Genomic DNA, 18,159 nt, shown 5'->3' on the forward strand with positions numbered 1-18,159 from the left:
AGTAGGCCACTGTCACTCCGTCGAGCTGCATCTTGCCCGCGGAGTACACACTTTCTCCCGCCCACGCGAGATCAAACCGCGCGAATCCAAAATCGAATTTTCCCGCGCCACGCGCCGTGATTCCCACAATCTAGATTCCCGCTCTCAGACTATCGACACGCAATTCTTCTCTCCGTTTTATTCCTCATCGTATATCGCTTCTTTGTCCCAGATCGTTTGTACGCGTATACATGTGGATCCGGCAACGGTACCCTTGAATCACTTCCACCGCTGTACGCTCGAGATGTTGCGGTTTCCCCTTTACCATTCCTCGCCACCCTGACAACTGCTACTCTTTGATCGTGTGCCGTATATACCTCTTTTTGAAATTCATGTCGAGGATTGAGGGGCTGTGCACGCGCTCTACGTCTTTCTCTCCGCGTTGGTGCGTATGAAGGGGAATTAAAGAGGGAGCGAAAGAGGATCCTTTTTCCCCGGATTCGTTGTTCTTTCACATTTCAATTTTCTTTGATTTCGACAAACGTGTAGATTGGCTTTTTTTTTTTTATATTCAATCAATATCAATTGCCACGATGTGATTTATCGCGAGATTTTTGTGTCGATTAAATAACTCTTAATTAAATTTAAAAATATAAATATATGGATTTCTTGAAGTTTATGGTAATCTCAAAAATTACTACGTATGTTGTATTGTCTCCAAATTGTCGCCTTTCGTTCCTCGTACCTGGAGAGATACGATTTATCTTGAATGTAGTTCTCATGATGGGTGTAGAAAGTAAAACGATTCTTCGTGGGAATGACAAATTTCTCTAATTCACGTTTTCTTTCTTTCTTCGTTCGCGTAATTAAAGATTCAGAAATTAAAGTCGGTTCTCGAACGAGTTAACCCAAAAGGGGTTACCACTCACAGCGTAACCCAAAACTTCGCAATTACCCTCTTTCTTAAAAATGACAGTTCGTGGGTCAGTGTATCAAAGAGAGATTTACCAGCTTTGGAATAACATTTTCTTAATTAAACAGTGAATCTCTGTGCTCGTTACGAGGCGGAAGCTTTTAATCCTGTTTATATTTATCTTGGAGAACCGGTTCGAGTTCCATTCTTTGTTTTTTACAGTGAGGAAAACTTGTCTAAAAAGGGAGGAAAAAGAAATTCGGAGAAACGTTTTTGCCTATTAGCGCATGCCTGGTTTCTCAAATTATCGCGTTTTTTAAATTACCAAAAAGATATCATGCTATTCAAACGTCACTCTTTCGCAGCGGAACTTTATGCAAGAAGATCCTCGTAAAAATTTGCGCAGTAAAATTTATCATTCAATTTTGTTTCTCATCCAGTTGTCGTTCCATTGTTCTGCGTAAGAATAAAATTTATTCGTACTTTTTTTCATCGTATAGTGATCAATTAAGAATTTTAACGAAACCTTTTGGTACTAGTTTTCATCACATCTTACGAATTTTAGCTATTAATGCTCATTTCTCCTTATCTCCTTAATCTTCAATAGTTTACACCTATTTTCTTACGCGTTATATAAGCATTAAATTCGAGCTTATTAAATTTCTAATTAAATGGAATAGAATTCTCATACATAATTCAGCGAAAGAATATTCTAATTTTAATTAAGAATTATTTCGACACAAAATTTCTTTAAAAGAGTAAAAAACATATTACTTTGTTTGTAAGAATATAATAAAAAAATTCAATCAAAATAATATGCTATCATATCATATACCTGACAAATTAAGAATAAGAAAATCAAAAAAACATCTAAAAATTGATGAAAACATTGAAAATTGAAGAAACAATTCGAAGATAAAATTAAAAATCGTTATTTCAATTATATCTGGAAGGATTCTCACAGAGAAATGAAACTTTCGAAACTTTCGTTGAGGGGTGGAAGACGATTCAAGGGTATCCATTGTTAACGATGTCAACAACTGCTCGAGCAGCACGAAGAGCTCACGTCGCGACGCTCCTCTTCCTCTATTTCGTGCGACGGATATATCACGAAACGGGAGCCTTATCTGTTCCATGTCAAAATTTATCGTATCATTTCACCACCCATATGCGGAGAATGTTCAAATAAGAATCGTAAATTCAAGTTCGGGCCCCGTGACAGTGATCATTCGGTGCACGAATGGCTAACAGAAGAGAAGCGTGAAACTTTATTAACCATTCTTCGTTCGTTGAACAGATGAATAATCAACTTGGATGCGTTTTGCAGTGAACGGGGAAGTGGAAGTCCTTCTCATTTTTGTTCTGTGACATAAAACATGCGAATCCTTTTCCAGATTCTCGAGAAATTAATCCGTGGTTGGTGGAGGGATCTCAACGAATTGGATTCACCAGCGTTTAATTATAATTAACCGTAACAACTTTTTTGTTAATTAGATAAAGCTGACTCTTATGAATCCTTGTAGCAGTTTGGATACCGGATTTCGATAGAAAGTGAAGAAATAAAAAAAAAAAAAAAAAAAAGAAAAAGAAGTCACGCTATTGGATGTGCAGCAACAACGTTGGCTCGGTCGATTAATTTGATTAGATATAAATATCGCAGGATGTGCGCCGGCTGATCTGCATGATTTTCTGCGCTGTTTGTCAAAGGTGTCGGCTGCCTCCTTTTTCACCGTCTCTCTTTCTCTTTTTATCTATCCCTTTGTCTCTCTGTCTTACGCGCTATATCTCTCTCTGCCTTTCCTTCTGATAAACACGTAAAATTCATCTCCACGCTCTTGCACGTCCTCGTCCTCGAGTACGACAGATGCGCACAACGTTTGGAAATAATTCGTGCAAACGTACGAGATCCGAGATCGATCGAAGTTGGAAAGTTTCGTGATGCAGTGATCCGAGGGGATCGTGACACCGCCACTCTTAGCCGAATCAGAGAGAAATGGACAAGGACAGGCATGGACAAGGTATGTCATATCTACATCGCATTTTTTCTCTCTGACGCTTTATCTGTCGTTCCCTGAATTTTGATTTCCTTCTTTGAAATTTTTTTTCTTGTTAATTTCTAAAATGGCATTATTAGTAGGTGATTTATAACATTTGATTGTAAGGAAAGATACATAGGTGTTAAATTAGTTTTTATGATAAATAGTTGGAGGTCGTTATCTCATAATTAAAATCAGAAATGAAATAAATGGATAACGTAAGAAAAATTTAATATATTTTTTGCTAAAAAGAGTATTATTTAATTTATGATAACAACGTATAAATATTTTTATATAAAAGAAAAAAATATGTGTTTATAAAATTCATAGAAATATAGTTTAAATTTCGTAGCGTATTATTTTAATATTATATCAAACGAAACATATTGAAATGTGCTATTATTAATGATAGTCATTTATTTTTTAAAAGATATTGAAATTAAAAATGTATCTCAAAAAATATAATTTTTTTAATTCAATTAAATACTGCTATGTGATTTGATAATGAATGCCACTCGTTTAATTACTTTTTGAAAATTAATTTAAATATTGAAAATATTGTGATTGATTAATTTTGTTTATATATTGACAAAAGATACTACTTGCTACTTCTGTTGTATCTAAAGTGTGGTTTGATCATATTATTAATACCTAAATGACTTGCAAGAGTGGTTGCTAACTGTAATATTGTTATTCAATTACTTCTGTGAAGCGTGGTTTCATTATTGCTACCTACATGCTTCAAAAGGGTAATTCAGTTAATGTTTCTATCTAAATGTCATATATATGTATGTTGTCCAACTCTATCTCACTGTCATTTAGATGTTTTGGAAACTTTGAATTATTGTTGATTTCCAAACTATGCATATTGAGTTTCTCGATAATTAACCTTATCTTAAACTATATATAATACTATTTATCTAAATATTAAAGAATGTATTGAAATATATTAAAAACACACTAAATATATACATATTCATTTATAGAATGTATTTACTGTATTATTAAATAATTATTGTTAAAATAAAAATTAATTTGCAGAATCTTCTTTTAAAAACCATTTTTAAGTAATTGCCACATACCTAATATTCAATATATTTATTATTATATTGTTATAATAAATTCTTCTTCTCCTTTTATTAAAATATAATATAATTAAATAAAATTTTTTTTTGTCACAATACAATTATTTATTTAAAATTTTATTATAAATCAAGAACTAGAAATTTTAAAGCAATTTATTCAATTCTAGTCTTGTATAAGACTTTTGGAATTAAATTATATATATTTAGTTATACGACAGGAAGTACAAAATGTAATCTGCATATGAATATATGTATGTAAAATTGCGAAACGCTCTTGTACATCTTTTTCCTGAACGGTACTGTAATACATATTGATGATGTGAAAGGCGCTTATGCTTGTTACATGCAGCTCGTGAAAGTAGCACGGTGACACGCAAATTTCGGGAAAATTCAAAGTTATGGCGGATATGTTATATCTAGAAATCCTTAACTGGGTTGCTTCTGTTGCATTTTAATAGAAAATACATGTTAAACAAGAGAAAATGATTTCTGTCTCCAAAAAGTATTTTAGAAGTACAGAGAAATTATTATCTTGATTCATGTATCTTTTGTTTGAGAAATCCAGTTCTCACTTCTCACAATGATAAATGAATATACGTTTATGTAAGCTTTATTCCTAAACAGGATGGACTTTTAAATAAAAACAAAAAGAAAGGAAATGAATCTTAAATTAATACTTGTGATGTGTAAATGTATGATTATAATGAAAATTGTTTGTTGCTGTATATTGTTATATGAATATTTTTAACGTATGTAATATATTTAATATAATTATATAATAATATAATTATATTAAAATATTACAATATTATTTTTTAATAAAAATTATTAACAATCTTTGTAAAGAAATTATTATTTTTATGTTACTTTTAATAATTTTGAATAATTTTTAATTAGTACTATTAATTAAATTATTATATAATAATTTAGCATATAAAATATTGATTTATATAATTTTTTATTCAGGAACTTACGAAATTAACGAAAGATGCCATTGATATGTAATTGAAACTTTCATACCAAAAAAGCCAGATGAAATACATGAAATACATATGCATGTATATTAAGAAATCTCGTTTACTCGTTTGAGAAAGTTTTAAACAGCATGTCGTTTCCGAGAAACCCTGTAGCTCAGATAAAGAAATCTTTTAATGTAATAATGTTACCAGTGTAATGACATTAACTGAATAATATACGGTTAAAAAATTCTGAAGAATTAAGTCATTTTAATTCGCTTCTAACTTTCCTTCATATTCATAATTAAAAATGAATTTTCATATACTTCATTTTTAATTAAATTGAAATACTGATATAATAGATATGGTGATGGAAAATGGAAAATATTAAATACATAAAAAAAAAAGTACTATTTGATGTAATGTTTTATTGTATTCGATAAAACTAACACTTTTATAAATATTTATTTTATCACGAATAAAAAAGTATTCATTTTTAAATTATAACGTGACAGATCTAACACGAGTTTATTGAATTCTATAGAATATAACTTCAATTTTGTTGGAAATATTTCATATTGTTCTGTGAAATATTTTTAAATATATGAAAAAAAGAATTTTAACTTTGTGTAATAAAAATTTTTTTAATATATAAATAAGTGAAGTATGAATTTTAAATAAAATTTTTAAATATTTTGATTGTAAAAATATATAACATAATTATACAAGCTAAATTCTTTTAAAATATAATCAACATTTTTGAAAAATGTAAATTATACAAAATAAATTTTTAAATGAAGAGACAAGAAATTTGCAACCAGAATGATTAATATATCGTTGATTGAAAATAAATGCAATTATTATTATCACTATTATTGTACAAATATATGAAATAATTCATAGGCATTATTACAGAATTAGTTTACGTTCAAACATCGTTCTAACTTCCAAGTTATACAGGATTAAAGAGATTTAAATCGGCCATATAGTTGACAAACTGACAACACAATCCATTTAAGCTCTCGAGTTGCAATCACATCTCTACTATCATGTACTCTTCGTGTTAAATCATACGAAACATTACAAAACTAAGTTCATCTTTAAATTTTGTTTTAAACAATATTTCAATTTTTTATTTAAGATTTGATTTAATTGAGAAAAATGATCTTTACATATACTAAAATTACATATTCATTTTGAAATAGCAATAAAATAATATAACACTAAAACAATATTAAAATGAATGTTGAATGAAAAACCCAAACAAAATCCTTTTGATATTTCAAAATTTAATTTCATAGAAATTTTCTTATAAACAAAATCTGGGAGATTAAAAATATATATTTTTTACTATTTTTTACCATTTTTTTTTAATAATTTTAACAATTCGAACTTTATTTAGTAATTTTAAAACCGTATTCTGTGATCGACATACCGCAAGAAAAAAATCCTTTCTGCTAAGGAAAGTTTCTTCAGACTCATCTTTTACTCTAAGCAGTGAAGGAGGAAACCTCTGTTATTTACTTGGAAGCTCTAATTCAGTTAAACGACAGGTCCAGGTTAATCGTTGACCCCGAACCTCTCGACGCGAGATTTCCTATAAATAACCGGCACTTTATTCCGATGAAATGCATTTCTTTTGCATTTTTTCCTTTTTTTTTCACTCACGATTCATAAGTATTTTTATTTTTTACGATACGATAAAATAAATAAATAATTTATATACATATTATATTTATACATTGACTCATTTCCGCCTTTAATAAAATAATTAATCATTTATCTTTACTTGATAATTAATAATATTTAACATTCATCATTGACAATTTCCAATTATTTTGAAGCACAAATATACTATAAAGGGGAAAGTCGTGTTTTTTCCCCATTGTTAAAAGGAACAATGGAACGAACGAAGTGTGAAGTTTTCCGACATTTGCATCCGGACATCTATTCCGACTTTAATTTCTCCCAGATCGATGTAATACCAATCTTATTTCATCGAGCAAAGGTTCGATAGATTAACCTCAATTCATTAATAGTTTAACTCATTTCGTGCGCAATATGAAACGCCGCGCAATGGTAGAAGATCAATTTTCCAATTCTAGAAACGCATAACTTAACTGCTCAAGCTGCAAATTTTCCGGCATGAATGCACACACACTAACTGAATCATTTACCGAGATTCTGACTTACATTCTCGAGTAATTATAATCTTGGTGGTATAGGTTCGTTCAATTTAGAAATGTGTTGAAATAAAATAGAAGTATAAATTAAATTTTTTTAAAAATAGTTGTATTAATCTACAATTTATAATTTATGCATTAATTTTTATTTTGATTCGAAAATTTTACGTTTTAATTAATAATTTAATGTATTCTATTTACTATTATTGAAAGTTCATAAAAATTTCTTTACGTACGTTTATTTTAATTCAAATAATTTCACCTTTAGATCTAGTATTTCTCATATATAATATTCCAAAAAATTCCAATAAAAAATAAGTAATAATATAACCCATTCACTGAACAGTACTAATACCAATTCAAAAAAAAAATTTAATTAAACTTTCGTAGGAATACAGAAAACATTGTCATCATACAGGATATTCAAGATAATATAGGATCAATATTGTGAGATATGGGTTCAATTACAATGAAGGCGAATTGAAAGGAAAAAATGAAAAAATAAAGAAAAGAAATGACAGAAAAAATTTATACCGGACATTTCCGTTATCTGGCCTTGTTCCCTAAATTATAACTGTATCGTGGCAATAAATTTTATTTCGGGCCGCGAGATAGCCTCGTATTTTGTGTCGTATTCGCGATCATTTTCATAACGCCATATTCATTCCGTTGTTTTGATAAGAGGATGCTACGTGTTGAAAATTTTTAATAGCATTTTCCATGAGTTGGTGTAACTCTGTTGACAAAAAAATAACAATAAGTCGAAAATTGGATAAAATAGACGACGGGTTTTGTTTACTGTTTTGTTTTTCCTAAAATCACTGGAGGATTATGATCTACGTTACGTGAAAAATGCTGTAGAAGCGATTAACGCAAAGCTTTAAATTCGTTTAAAGCTATATTTAATTTATAATTATAAAAGTATATGATAATGATTCTTTGGAAAATTTGGATTGGATTATAATTTTATTTGAATTAATTTTTTACTTTGTTTATTATATAATTTTTTATTATTCTTAAAATTTTTTTGAATATTGTCATAAAAAATAAACTAAGAAGTTTAAATTAATAGAAATTAATTAAAAATTTTAATTGCAATAACTTTAATCATATTTTTCAATAGATAAGAAGTTTAATCAAAGATTAAACTCAAACTGAATTCGTTGAATCAAATTTTAATTACTTAATTATCCCGTTCTCATTCATAATTAATTTAATTATTACTATAGAATATTTAAGTTTAATTATCATTATACTCAACAATTTATTTCATTATTATTCTCAATAATTCAATGTAATGAAAATAAATAGACAATGAAAATAATTAGACAAATGTAATTACAATTCTATCTCAATATTTTCCAAAAATATTCGTACCAAATTACTAATTGCAAAACATTTCTATTACTAATTCATTATCAATCAATAATTATGAGCAAATTACAAAAAATAAAAATCTGAAACTTGTCAATCATAATCTTCTATATCAAAGTTCAACTATTAAATCGCACCATATATTTACCAAATAGTGGAAAGCCAATTCATAAAAATGATCCGATGGAGAAAATTTTCTGTCAAGACAATCGTGATTTATTTCCATGGTCAGGGATCGAATACATAGAATCGTAAAATCGACAGTGACGGTCGTTTCGTGAATTTACCGCGCTTCCATTTCAAGTTTGAGACGAAGTTAAGACGCTTTTATCCAACTGCGGTGACGATCCTCGTCTCTAGCTAGCCGAGTTCCTAGTACTTCGTGAATAAACACCGATCAACATTCATAAACTTGAGCTACTTCCTACCTATCCTACAAACTTTCTCACCTAGTTGGCTTTTTTTCTTTTACTCTCCTTTCTCACGAGGAATATAATTTACTACTGGCACCGAAAGCTATAAGGGCGCATGCATTTAAAGGGGCCACTACGTACTCGTGCCTGGAATTTTTATCTTAACTTTTCAAATTTATGACACCTTTTCTTACGCGATCTGGCAAACGTTCGTCTCTGCTTTTTCGGTGGACGTGGCCAATTTTCGTCGAGAATTTTTTTGTCGAGAAGAATCATTAGATTAAATTGAAATATGGAACGAGTGGAATGATCTAAGAGAATGGTGGAATGGAAACGAAAAATGTTCGGTTTTTGAAAGTTCGAAAATTTGTCAATTGCGTTAAAGATGTGCATGGATTAAATTTAACAGTGCAGGATATAAAAATTGTCAATTATATTAATATTACGATATTCAAAAGTCGACAATCAATTATTAATCTTCTATTAATCGGTTGTAATTAATAACAGAAGAAAAAGAATTAATTAATAATTTTCTTAACAATGAACAATAAGTGAATATAATTCAAGAGTTAAATATGTTGCAATATAATTCGTATATTTAAAAAAGATGATAAGATTCGGAGAATGGAAAATCCTTGATCAATTATCAGTCAATCTACAAAAAGTCAAATTGTTATTTGTTTCTGTACTTCTTTTCTTTTTCTTTTTTATTATGAATACTTATTTTCTACTCTCTTCTTATTTTGAACGTAGTTGGGGAAGAGTTGGAGAATTTCTTTTTTCTTCGGGGAAAATTCTTTTGTTCGTCCAACTAATGGAAGAACAGAGTAACTCTGAAGCAAAATAAGAGGTTTCGGATTAAACTTTCTATTCGTAATAAAAGTGAGAGGTAAGTCTCTGTTTGGGGTAAGATTACTCTAATGTTGGCAATTTCTTTGGGTAAGACAATTTTGCTTAAATTACTTTTTGATTATGTAAGGTGTTTTATAAAACTTTCAACGATATAACTTTCACCATTCATACACCAACCTACTTATCTTGCCACTTAACTTGTGCACATTAAAATAAAACCATTCCTTTATCTAAAGCAACTTCTTTTGTGAAGTCAAAAGCAGATTTCATTTATTTGATTATAGAATTCTAATATTATTCTATGAGATTAAAAGATTTTTTTTCCATTAAAAAAGAATCGTTAAATCAACTAAAGCACGAAGTGATTTTATAATAAAAATGCAAACTTCGAAGAAGTACGTTTGCATTTGTAATAAAATGAAGTGTTTTCCTCTCGATTATCTGAATGTTCAAAGTTTTCTTACTTAACAAGATAATTCAATTTCCTCGAACGAATCTTCTTATTTGAATAATATCGATTTGTACAAGTTTTTTTTATTATGAAAATTTATCGTTTCAATTTGTCAAGAGAATTTGTTTATTTATCTATAAATCTTAATATCGCAACATTGATATTTACAACGCATTGATTTGAACCGAATCGAGGAATACTGTGTTACATTATCTCGTGCTCTATTATTTCATTTGTACAAATACGATAATTGACAGGTAATTGAACGCTCACATATTCGATATATTACCTCGTTCTCTTTAATTGCGTGAATTTCTGATTGACGAAAGAAACGATATTTACATTAACATTAGATAGAACAATAAACTTTCGAAGCAATTAAATCTGAAAAAAGATAAATCTTTATTTAGTCTTTTTAGAAAACGAAGAAACAAATATACGTGCATTTAGATATTGCATAGATATGGCTAAAACATCACAAATTTCAATGTATTAAAAGTTATATCCTCTCTCTCTCTCTCTCTCTCTCTCTCTCTCTCTCTCTCTCTCTCTCTCTCTCGTAAGATACGAAGTTTTTCAAGCATTATCGTGTTGTTTTATATGACCTACTTAGTTGCATCGAATATATCATAAAATAAATAAATCCCCTCGAAATAAAAAAACGAATAACATTTATTCGTTTCGTGCAATATGCAATTATTAACTCACTGTAACAAGGTAATTTATTTTTTTAAAAGATTTAATTTGTAATTTATCTGTGCTGATATAAAAATATTATATCAATCTTGGTAAAAAGCTTGTATTATTTAAATTCTTTTTTTGTAATTATTATTATTAAAATTCATTTTTTTTTCGAAAAACGAATTTTCGTGCTTGAAGAATTACTTGTCAATTGCTTGAAAAAAAAAAAAAAAAAAAAGGGAAAATCGCGATATACGCGATACAAATAAATTGTCCTCAAGTATCTCGATGAAAGAAAAGGATCGCTACTATCACATATCACACGTATCAGCGAACACTGGCTAACATTCTAGCAATATATTTTCTCTTGACATTTAATTAATCTGTTCACATAATAAACCAGTTTTCTCTACTTTAATTTCAACGATCTTGTTCTTTCTGTGAAGTGTGAAAGTAAAAAAAAAAAAAAAAAAAAAAAATCATTGCACCAATGTAGACGTATTTAAATAAGTTGTAAGTTACAAATGCGATTGCGAAACTTTTATCGAATAATATTTCCATCTTTCCACATAAAATAAAGAGAAGTGAAATATATGTAAAAGTTTGTAAATTTTTTCTTAACTCGCACTTTTAACATTTTCTATATTTCGTTAATTTTCAATAACTTTTATGATATCAACTATATATATCTGATTTGAAACTTTCTTTAATCTGTCTCTATACAATTCTCGAAAAATATGACTCAAATATTATTTTCTATTTAAATATAATAATGCAACTTTTTTTTTTTCACACTGTTTTATATTGTATCGTTTTCTATGTTCTCGTGTTACAATTTTTACAGCAAACAAACTTTGTAAAATATTTTCCATCGCGTGTTAAGTATTTTCGTAATCGAATAAAACAAATTTCTCCAAAAATGTATTATTCTCCGGCATAGCCTGTTAATTACATCCGTGAAAGGCAACAATTAAAACACGGAAAACAACGAGATACAACAAGTTACGAGCCGTTAAACACGGTTCGCAATTTTTCATGAAAAATAACAATATTACCGTGTACATTTCAATTGTTCTCTCCAACGTTTAACAAATCCATTACCGGATTTTTTTTTTTTCCCTCTGTTTAAAAAGTCATTTTTATTCGACCATTGCCTTCGTCGAAACCATAAATTCGTTCCACTCGTTGGAAAGTTTCGCTGTTTTTTTTACTCTTTTACGATCATACGTTTTGCAAACGGCTACTTTTCCATTCCTTTCCCATTGGATTTCCACCAGATGGTTATTATCCATCCGGATATGCGGCGATTTATGAAGCGGACGCTTGTGCATGATTTTGATTAATCGCCGTGTACGAACGGCGACGTTTAATTTATGAATAGAACGTCTATACGCGATGAGACACGTAATTGGAATGAGTTGTGGAACGAATTTAATCGGGCGAACGATAGAGGGGGAAAAATAGAATTCAGTATCGCGCGGTCGATCGTTTATATACACGAGTGACGTGTTTATAAATTTTACCTTCTGCTTTGTTATTAATTGGGGAACGTAGATAGATAGATGAAATAAATGATGTACGAAATTTTATTAATTAAATGAACGAATAAAAGGCAAGGAGAGTATTTTTTTTAACTATCGTTAAAAAAAATCGTTATATTACAAAAAGTTTATTACACAAAAATAGATTTAAAAAATAAAGTTAATTTTTATAATTTTTATATTCTCCGTGATCTCTTCTGATTTTTGAAATTGTTTCATAAATCGTGTTATCGATGATTTCTAAGATATTTGGATTTGGAAGAACACTGATTCAGATTTATCTTAAGGAAATGAGAATTTTTAATAAATAATATTTTATTACGAATGAAAATAAAAATTTCGAGAAATCTCGAAATGTTTTTCGTGATCTTGTGAGATAGGATAAAATAGATTCCACAGAATATATATAAGAATACAAAATCTTTTATCAATTTTTATAAATTGAAATAGTTATTTAAGTTCTTCTATTACTAGTTTCCTGACAAAAGAGATTCCCAGATGAGATGTCAAATTGCGTGCACCCATAGTCGCACACCCGCTTCATGTTATCTCTGCTTTGTGGAAGTTTGAATACCGCAATCTCGATGTCATAGGAGCTCGAACTTCATGATTCCAAGTCTATGTAAACCAGATCAAATCATTCTACGGTAGTAGAATTGGCACTGGACAACCATTGATTTGCAAATTTCCAAATCTCAAACCTTGAATAGCAGGATCACACTTTTGATTTTAATCTCTAATCTTCCCAAATCTAGTTGCTTTGGAATGTTAGACTTTTAAATTTCTTAAATAAAAATTTTAGAGTTGCAATATTGCAATATTGCAATCTAGACAAACAACCTTCGGTTCAAGAATTCATATAAATGATAAAATTTTTAAATTTTAAATTCTAAGATAGTTCTCGAATCTCAGATTCCAAGCTATAAAATCTTCAAGAGACGATTTCAAGTTGTAAAATTTCCAGATTTCTAGATCTCGAACTATAAAACCGTCAAGACATACAATCCATAAATTATAGAATAACAAATTTTACGATGCAAGGTTCAAATTATAGAGATTATCTTGAAAACTCAGATTTAAAAATAAAATCTGCAAAACTCGAATTTTAAATTATATAATCTTTTTTTAATTATATAATCTAGATATCATAACGATAGAATTTTTAGACACTAAATTCTAAATTATAAAAGATCAAAGGAACACAGGTTTAACAGATTTTGAGAAATTGCCAAATTTTCATAGGAAAATTCAAACACTTCGATTTTATAATTTGAAAAGTAATCGTTACGTGATCTGTGACAAGGATTTTACACTTGGTATCATGGAGTTTGAGAGATTAAAACATCGAGCTCGTGGTATTGAAAGTCCAACACAGCAAAAGCAAATTGAGGAAAGTCACACGATTCCGTGTACATAAAGTTCGGGATGCGATGTGGATTTTACTACTTTAGACTCGTGCATAGCCTCACCACCTCAGTGTATCGTGAAATTCAATATCATGCGATCATCAATTATTTCTTTCTCAGATAAAAGCTTCGTGTTTCAAAACGTGTTTATTTATAAAAATTAAATTTAGATTTACACCTTGTATATAATTTTTTTAAAATGGACGTGTATTTCTTAAAAAAATATTTTACCAACATTATCATCTATTTAATCTAATTCTTTCTCTTCTCATTATCGAGGGTTTAACTTGGAATTAATCCGCATAGACCTACTTCACAGTTGAATCATTACTCGATGGATAAATTCCAAAATATTCGATATACTACACGATATATTTAATCTCTCTTCACTGCAAGTATATAATAGATATACAATCTACATAAAATACTATTGGACGAAACGAAAAATCTGCAAAAAGATCGCTCTGCAAAGATCTATTCTACAGTCGTTAATTTTTATTCCAACTACTATCTCTCATCAACCATCAGAATTTGCCTCTGCCTTTTATAAAACGTTATATCCCGTTACTTGTTTAATTCAATTGTATCAATTTCATCAGAGGCACATTGAATTCATCCACAGGATTCACGAGGATTTCGTTTATCTCATCGATCGGCTCGAACAATATTTCTATTACTGTATCGAGAGATCGTCGAATTTCGTTTCACTTTCTCGAATTCACTATGTATTATCATCAGCTTTTAACGTAAATTAATCTTTAACAAATCTAAATACGTCATTACAATCTCTGGGGAGGAAAGAATTCGATATTTAAAATTTATAAATTTTCTTATATTCTGTGGATACCTGTCGTTTATTTTTATTTTATTTTATCATTAACTGATTTCGATGAAATTTTCAATATGTTAATTTATTCGGAATACTTTTGAGAAGATTCTAAGAAATAAAAAAATTAAGGCTTATTATTATAGGCAGATTATTAGGATGCTTGTGCAAAAAGATATAAAATATAGATATAAATTCCATTTCTTTATGTTATGTTCATAAATGTTCAATTTTGCACAAACAAATATCTAATCACAAGCAATTGAAGTTTGCATTAATTGTAACCAAAATATAACTACATTTTTTCCTCTAGAAAAAAAAAATCATTTCGTTTATCTTAATGGTTTATGAATAATTTTTACATTAATAAATTTTGAAAATTGATTTCGATCCTGTAATAAAACTAAAGTTGAATTGATTTTACATCCATTATATTCGTTTATTAATTCGACGATCTATGAATTTCATTTTCTTCCATATCTTGAAAAGGATAGTAAAAGTGCTCACTTCATCACGGACAATAAAGTGAAGGAAATACTAGAATTTTTGATTTAGAATAGAATGTGGGAATATTTCAGTGATGGAATGAAAGAGCTTGTCATATCGGAGAAGAAATTAAAATAAGAATATCGTTTAAAATCAAAATTATTTATTACACTTTTATTTATTTCTATTTTAATTATTTTTAAATTAGAATTAGAAGACAATCCTCTAAAATTTCTTTCAATCAATAATAGAGATTCTGATAATTAATTTTTACTTTATTTTTTTATAGAGAATAAAGGCAAACAGAACTTCAATTATCGGAAATTTTCATTAATGTTCAATTTACCGAATACTAAGTTAAACTTCTATTATCCGAATATTGTGGCTTGCATTTCAATTACATGAATGTTTGTTACGAAAACAAAGAGCAATTAAATGATTAAAAAAAAAAAAATACGTATAATTAAATCCATTTATCCGAATCTAAATTTCCATCACACGAGAATTTATCTTATTCCAAGAATCTGTTTATCTTCCATCAGATTCATATGAATTCTATCTTCTCACCAAAGTCAATAAAAAAGTAAAACACGAAGCAAAAATAAATAAAATCCCTAATAGAATATACCGATAGAAACATTCCCCACAAAGGGAAGAAGGAGAAAGAAAGGTGGAAAGTGAAAGAGAAGGAAAGGAAATCCTGTTTTGGAATCGATTTGATTTGAAAATCAGATTCGAGAGAGGGAAGTGGCAATATGTTATTCCGATCAGGGACAAGCGTAGAATCACTCCTTTTCCTCGTTTGCGCCTCGACGACCGTCTCCCGGAATGATCGATATCCCTTGTATTCGAATACAATTTGAATCAAGCCGGATTGCGTCTATTAGATTTACAAAGGCTTCACAGACTTGCAAATGAAAGGAAAGAGGAAGAGGTCGGGAAGAATCAGACCGAGCACCGGCCGTGGGATTTATTGGATAGTCAGTGCTTTTAACGCGATTCGATAAGCTGGAATCAATGGCCGGCCGAACATCGTGGCCGCCCCCATTCCCGATGGACGTCCACCGAAATTCGTTTCCGGAATCGGGATCGATTCTCGTACTCTCCTCTCTCTGTTTTCGTTTCTATTGTGACCCATGACCGAAGACAAGAGAACGTTCGACCAATTTATGATTCAGTTTGACTCGAGTGTAGTCGAATTCCGAATTTGAAAAAAAAGAATGAGTTGAGTGGATTGGTTCATGGAGAAAAAGGAAGAGAAATTCGTTTTTTGGTGGAAAATAGAACTACCGAGGACGAGATTATGATTAGTTTGTATTCATTGGGGAAAAATTGGGGAAAAGAAGGAGAAACGAAGATGATATCGTGAATTACTAACTAAGTAGGAGATATCAACTATGACACGTTCGAATATAATGTAAGTACTAAAATTTGATTTCTTTGATTTGAAAAAAAAGAATGTCGTAATATTCATGGAGAATAATTGAGAGAATGAAAAGAAGAATCGTTAGCGTTTTATATTCTTAAATCATGATCATCAAATAATCAAATAACAAAATTCGAATACAAATAACATATTACATTCTTGGTTATAAAAACAATAGGAAAGAAACGAAAGAGAATAGAGAGCAGCAGATTCCAATCCATCAGATCTCGAAAAACTCCATCTCTCAAGGGAGAATTCGAGACACCTATTTTTCGAGCTACCATTGCATCAAGGTAGTTACCGAATCCCAGAAGCTCTGTTCTCTTTTTTTTTTTTTTTTATTTTTCGCGCTGAAATCACGAGAACGAGCGGGTATCGGTAAACATCCTGGCACATAGGATCTTCTTCCAAGATTTCGAGAGCCCCGTGGTTTTAGTTGGACGTGAAATTGCATTCGAGCAACGCGAGACGAATGAAGGAGGGATCGACCCGAATACCCGGCGGGAGAGTTTCGAAGAGAAAAGAGATTGCGAGGGGAGCGGTAGACAATAAAAATAGAGCGTCGCACAAGCGAATCGGGGCTAGTGGATTGCGATACGAAAACTAAGGCCGACAACTGTGCCATTGAATCGAAGTGATAAGTCGTGACACTGTCCTTTTCTGAATTCACGCGAGATGAGATCTTCTGCCATTTTCATTTTTGAGGGCTCTTTTGATGTTTGGTCCATTTTTTTCCTTTTTCTTTTTTTCACGTTTGCATTCAATGGGAACGACGCAACGTTTCTTGAATCATTTAGAACAGCTTTGAAGACGATTCAATAAAGGGGATGGATATAAAATAGGAATTGAAATTGGATAGGATTAATTGAGAAGAGTTCACGTTTTCGAAATAAATTTTGGCAATTCGTATCTGTACCACGTGGCTTTAATTGGACATATAATTTCACAGTAATTGGATACAACTATGTCGCATGAACGCGTAATTACCAAAGCGTATTTCGAATTATCGACGATAAGAAATTATCGTGCAATCGATTATGTGTCTAGGCTGGGATTATAAACGCAGCTGTTATTGTCTCGTATTCAGGAAAATCTCGTTATTGGCTAACAAACTTTCAAATATCAAATTCTATTTGTCGAATGACAAATTTTTTTTTATATTACATAGCTGGTAAATTTGAATAAAAAATACAAATATTGCTTTTTACCTTTAGATTACAAAATATTAATTTAACAATATATTGTTTTATCTATTTCTTAATTAGTGAATAATTATACGAATATTTCTATCAACGAATTTTAATTTTAATAATTACTTGATTATAAATATAATCGTATGTATAAAAAATCTACTTTCTATAGATAATTTATACATAGGCTTTAAAATTTGAATTCTGTAATGTAAATATAAAAAATTTTTCACATTATCCAATATTTTATATATTTTCAAATATCAAAAGCAATTCTCTGAATCATTATATAATGAATTTTTCTCGAAACGAGATACTATAGTATATATTTCATAGTTTTATGTATCTTAAATTATGTTAT

The 18,159-nt window shown here is 29.7% G+C and overlaps 1 protein-coding gene across 8 annotated transcripts in view; it reads left to right on the plus strand.

Moving 5' to 3' along the window:
* Positions 1–18,159, plus strand: part of LOC100869740 (dual specificity calcium/calmodulin-dependent 3',5'-cyclic nucleotide phosphodiesterase 1) — a 192,521-nt gene continuing 174,362 nt past the window's right edge. For 2 of the 8 annotated variants that reach the window (XM_086907266.1, XM_086907273.1), the window contains exons 1-2: positions 17–424; positions 2,190–2,910. Coding sequence is in view for 3 of the 8 variants with exons in the window: in XM_086907273.1 (XP_086763399.1) it covers positions 2,886–2,910 (25 nt within the window). In the remaining 5 variants the exon portion in view is untranslated. Of the gene's footprint in view, positions 425–1,651; positions 2,911–18,159 lie in introns of those variants that run through there. The other 6 variants (XM_086907274.1, XM_086907267.1, XM_086907269.1 and 3 more) reach the window with 6 other exon arrangements.

Source organism: Apis florea, unplaced genomic scaffold, assembly GCF_048593485.1.
Source record: "Apis florea isolate Af1SG1 unplaced genomic scaffold, ASM4859348v1 contig_2835_pilon, whole genome shotgun sequence".
NCBI classification, from domain to species: Eukaryota; Metazoa; Arthropoda; class Insecta; order Hymenoptera; family Apidae; genus Apis; species Apis florea.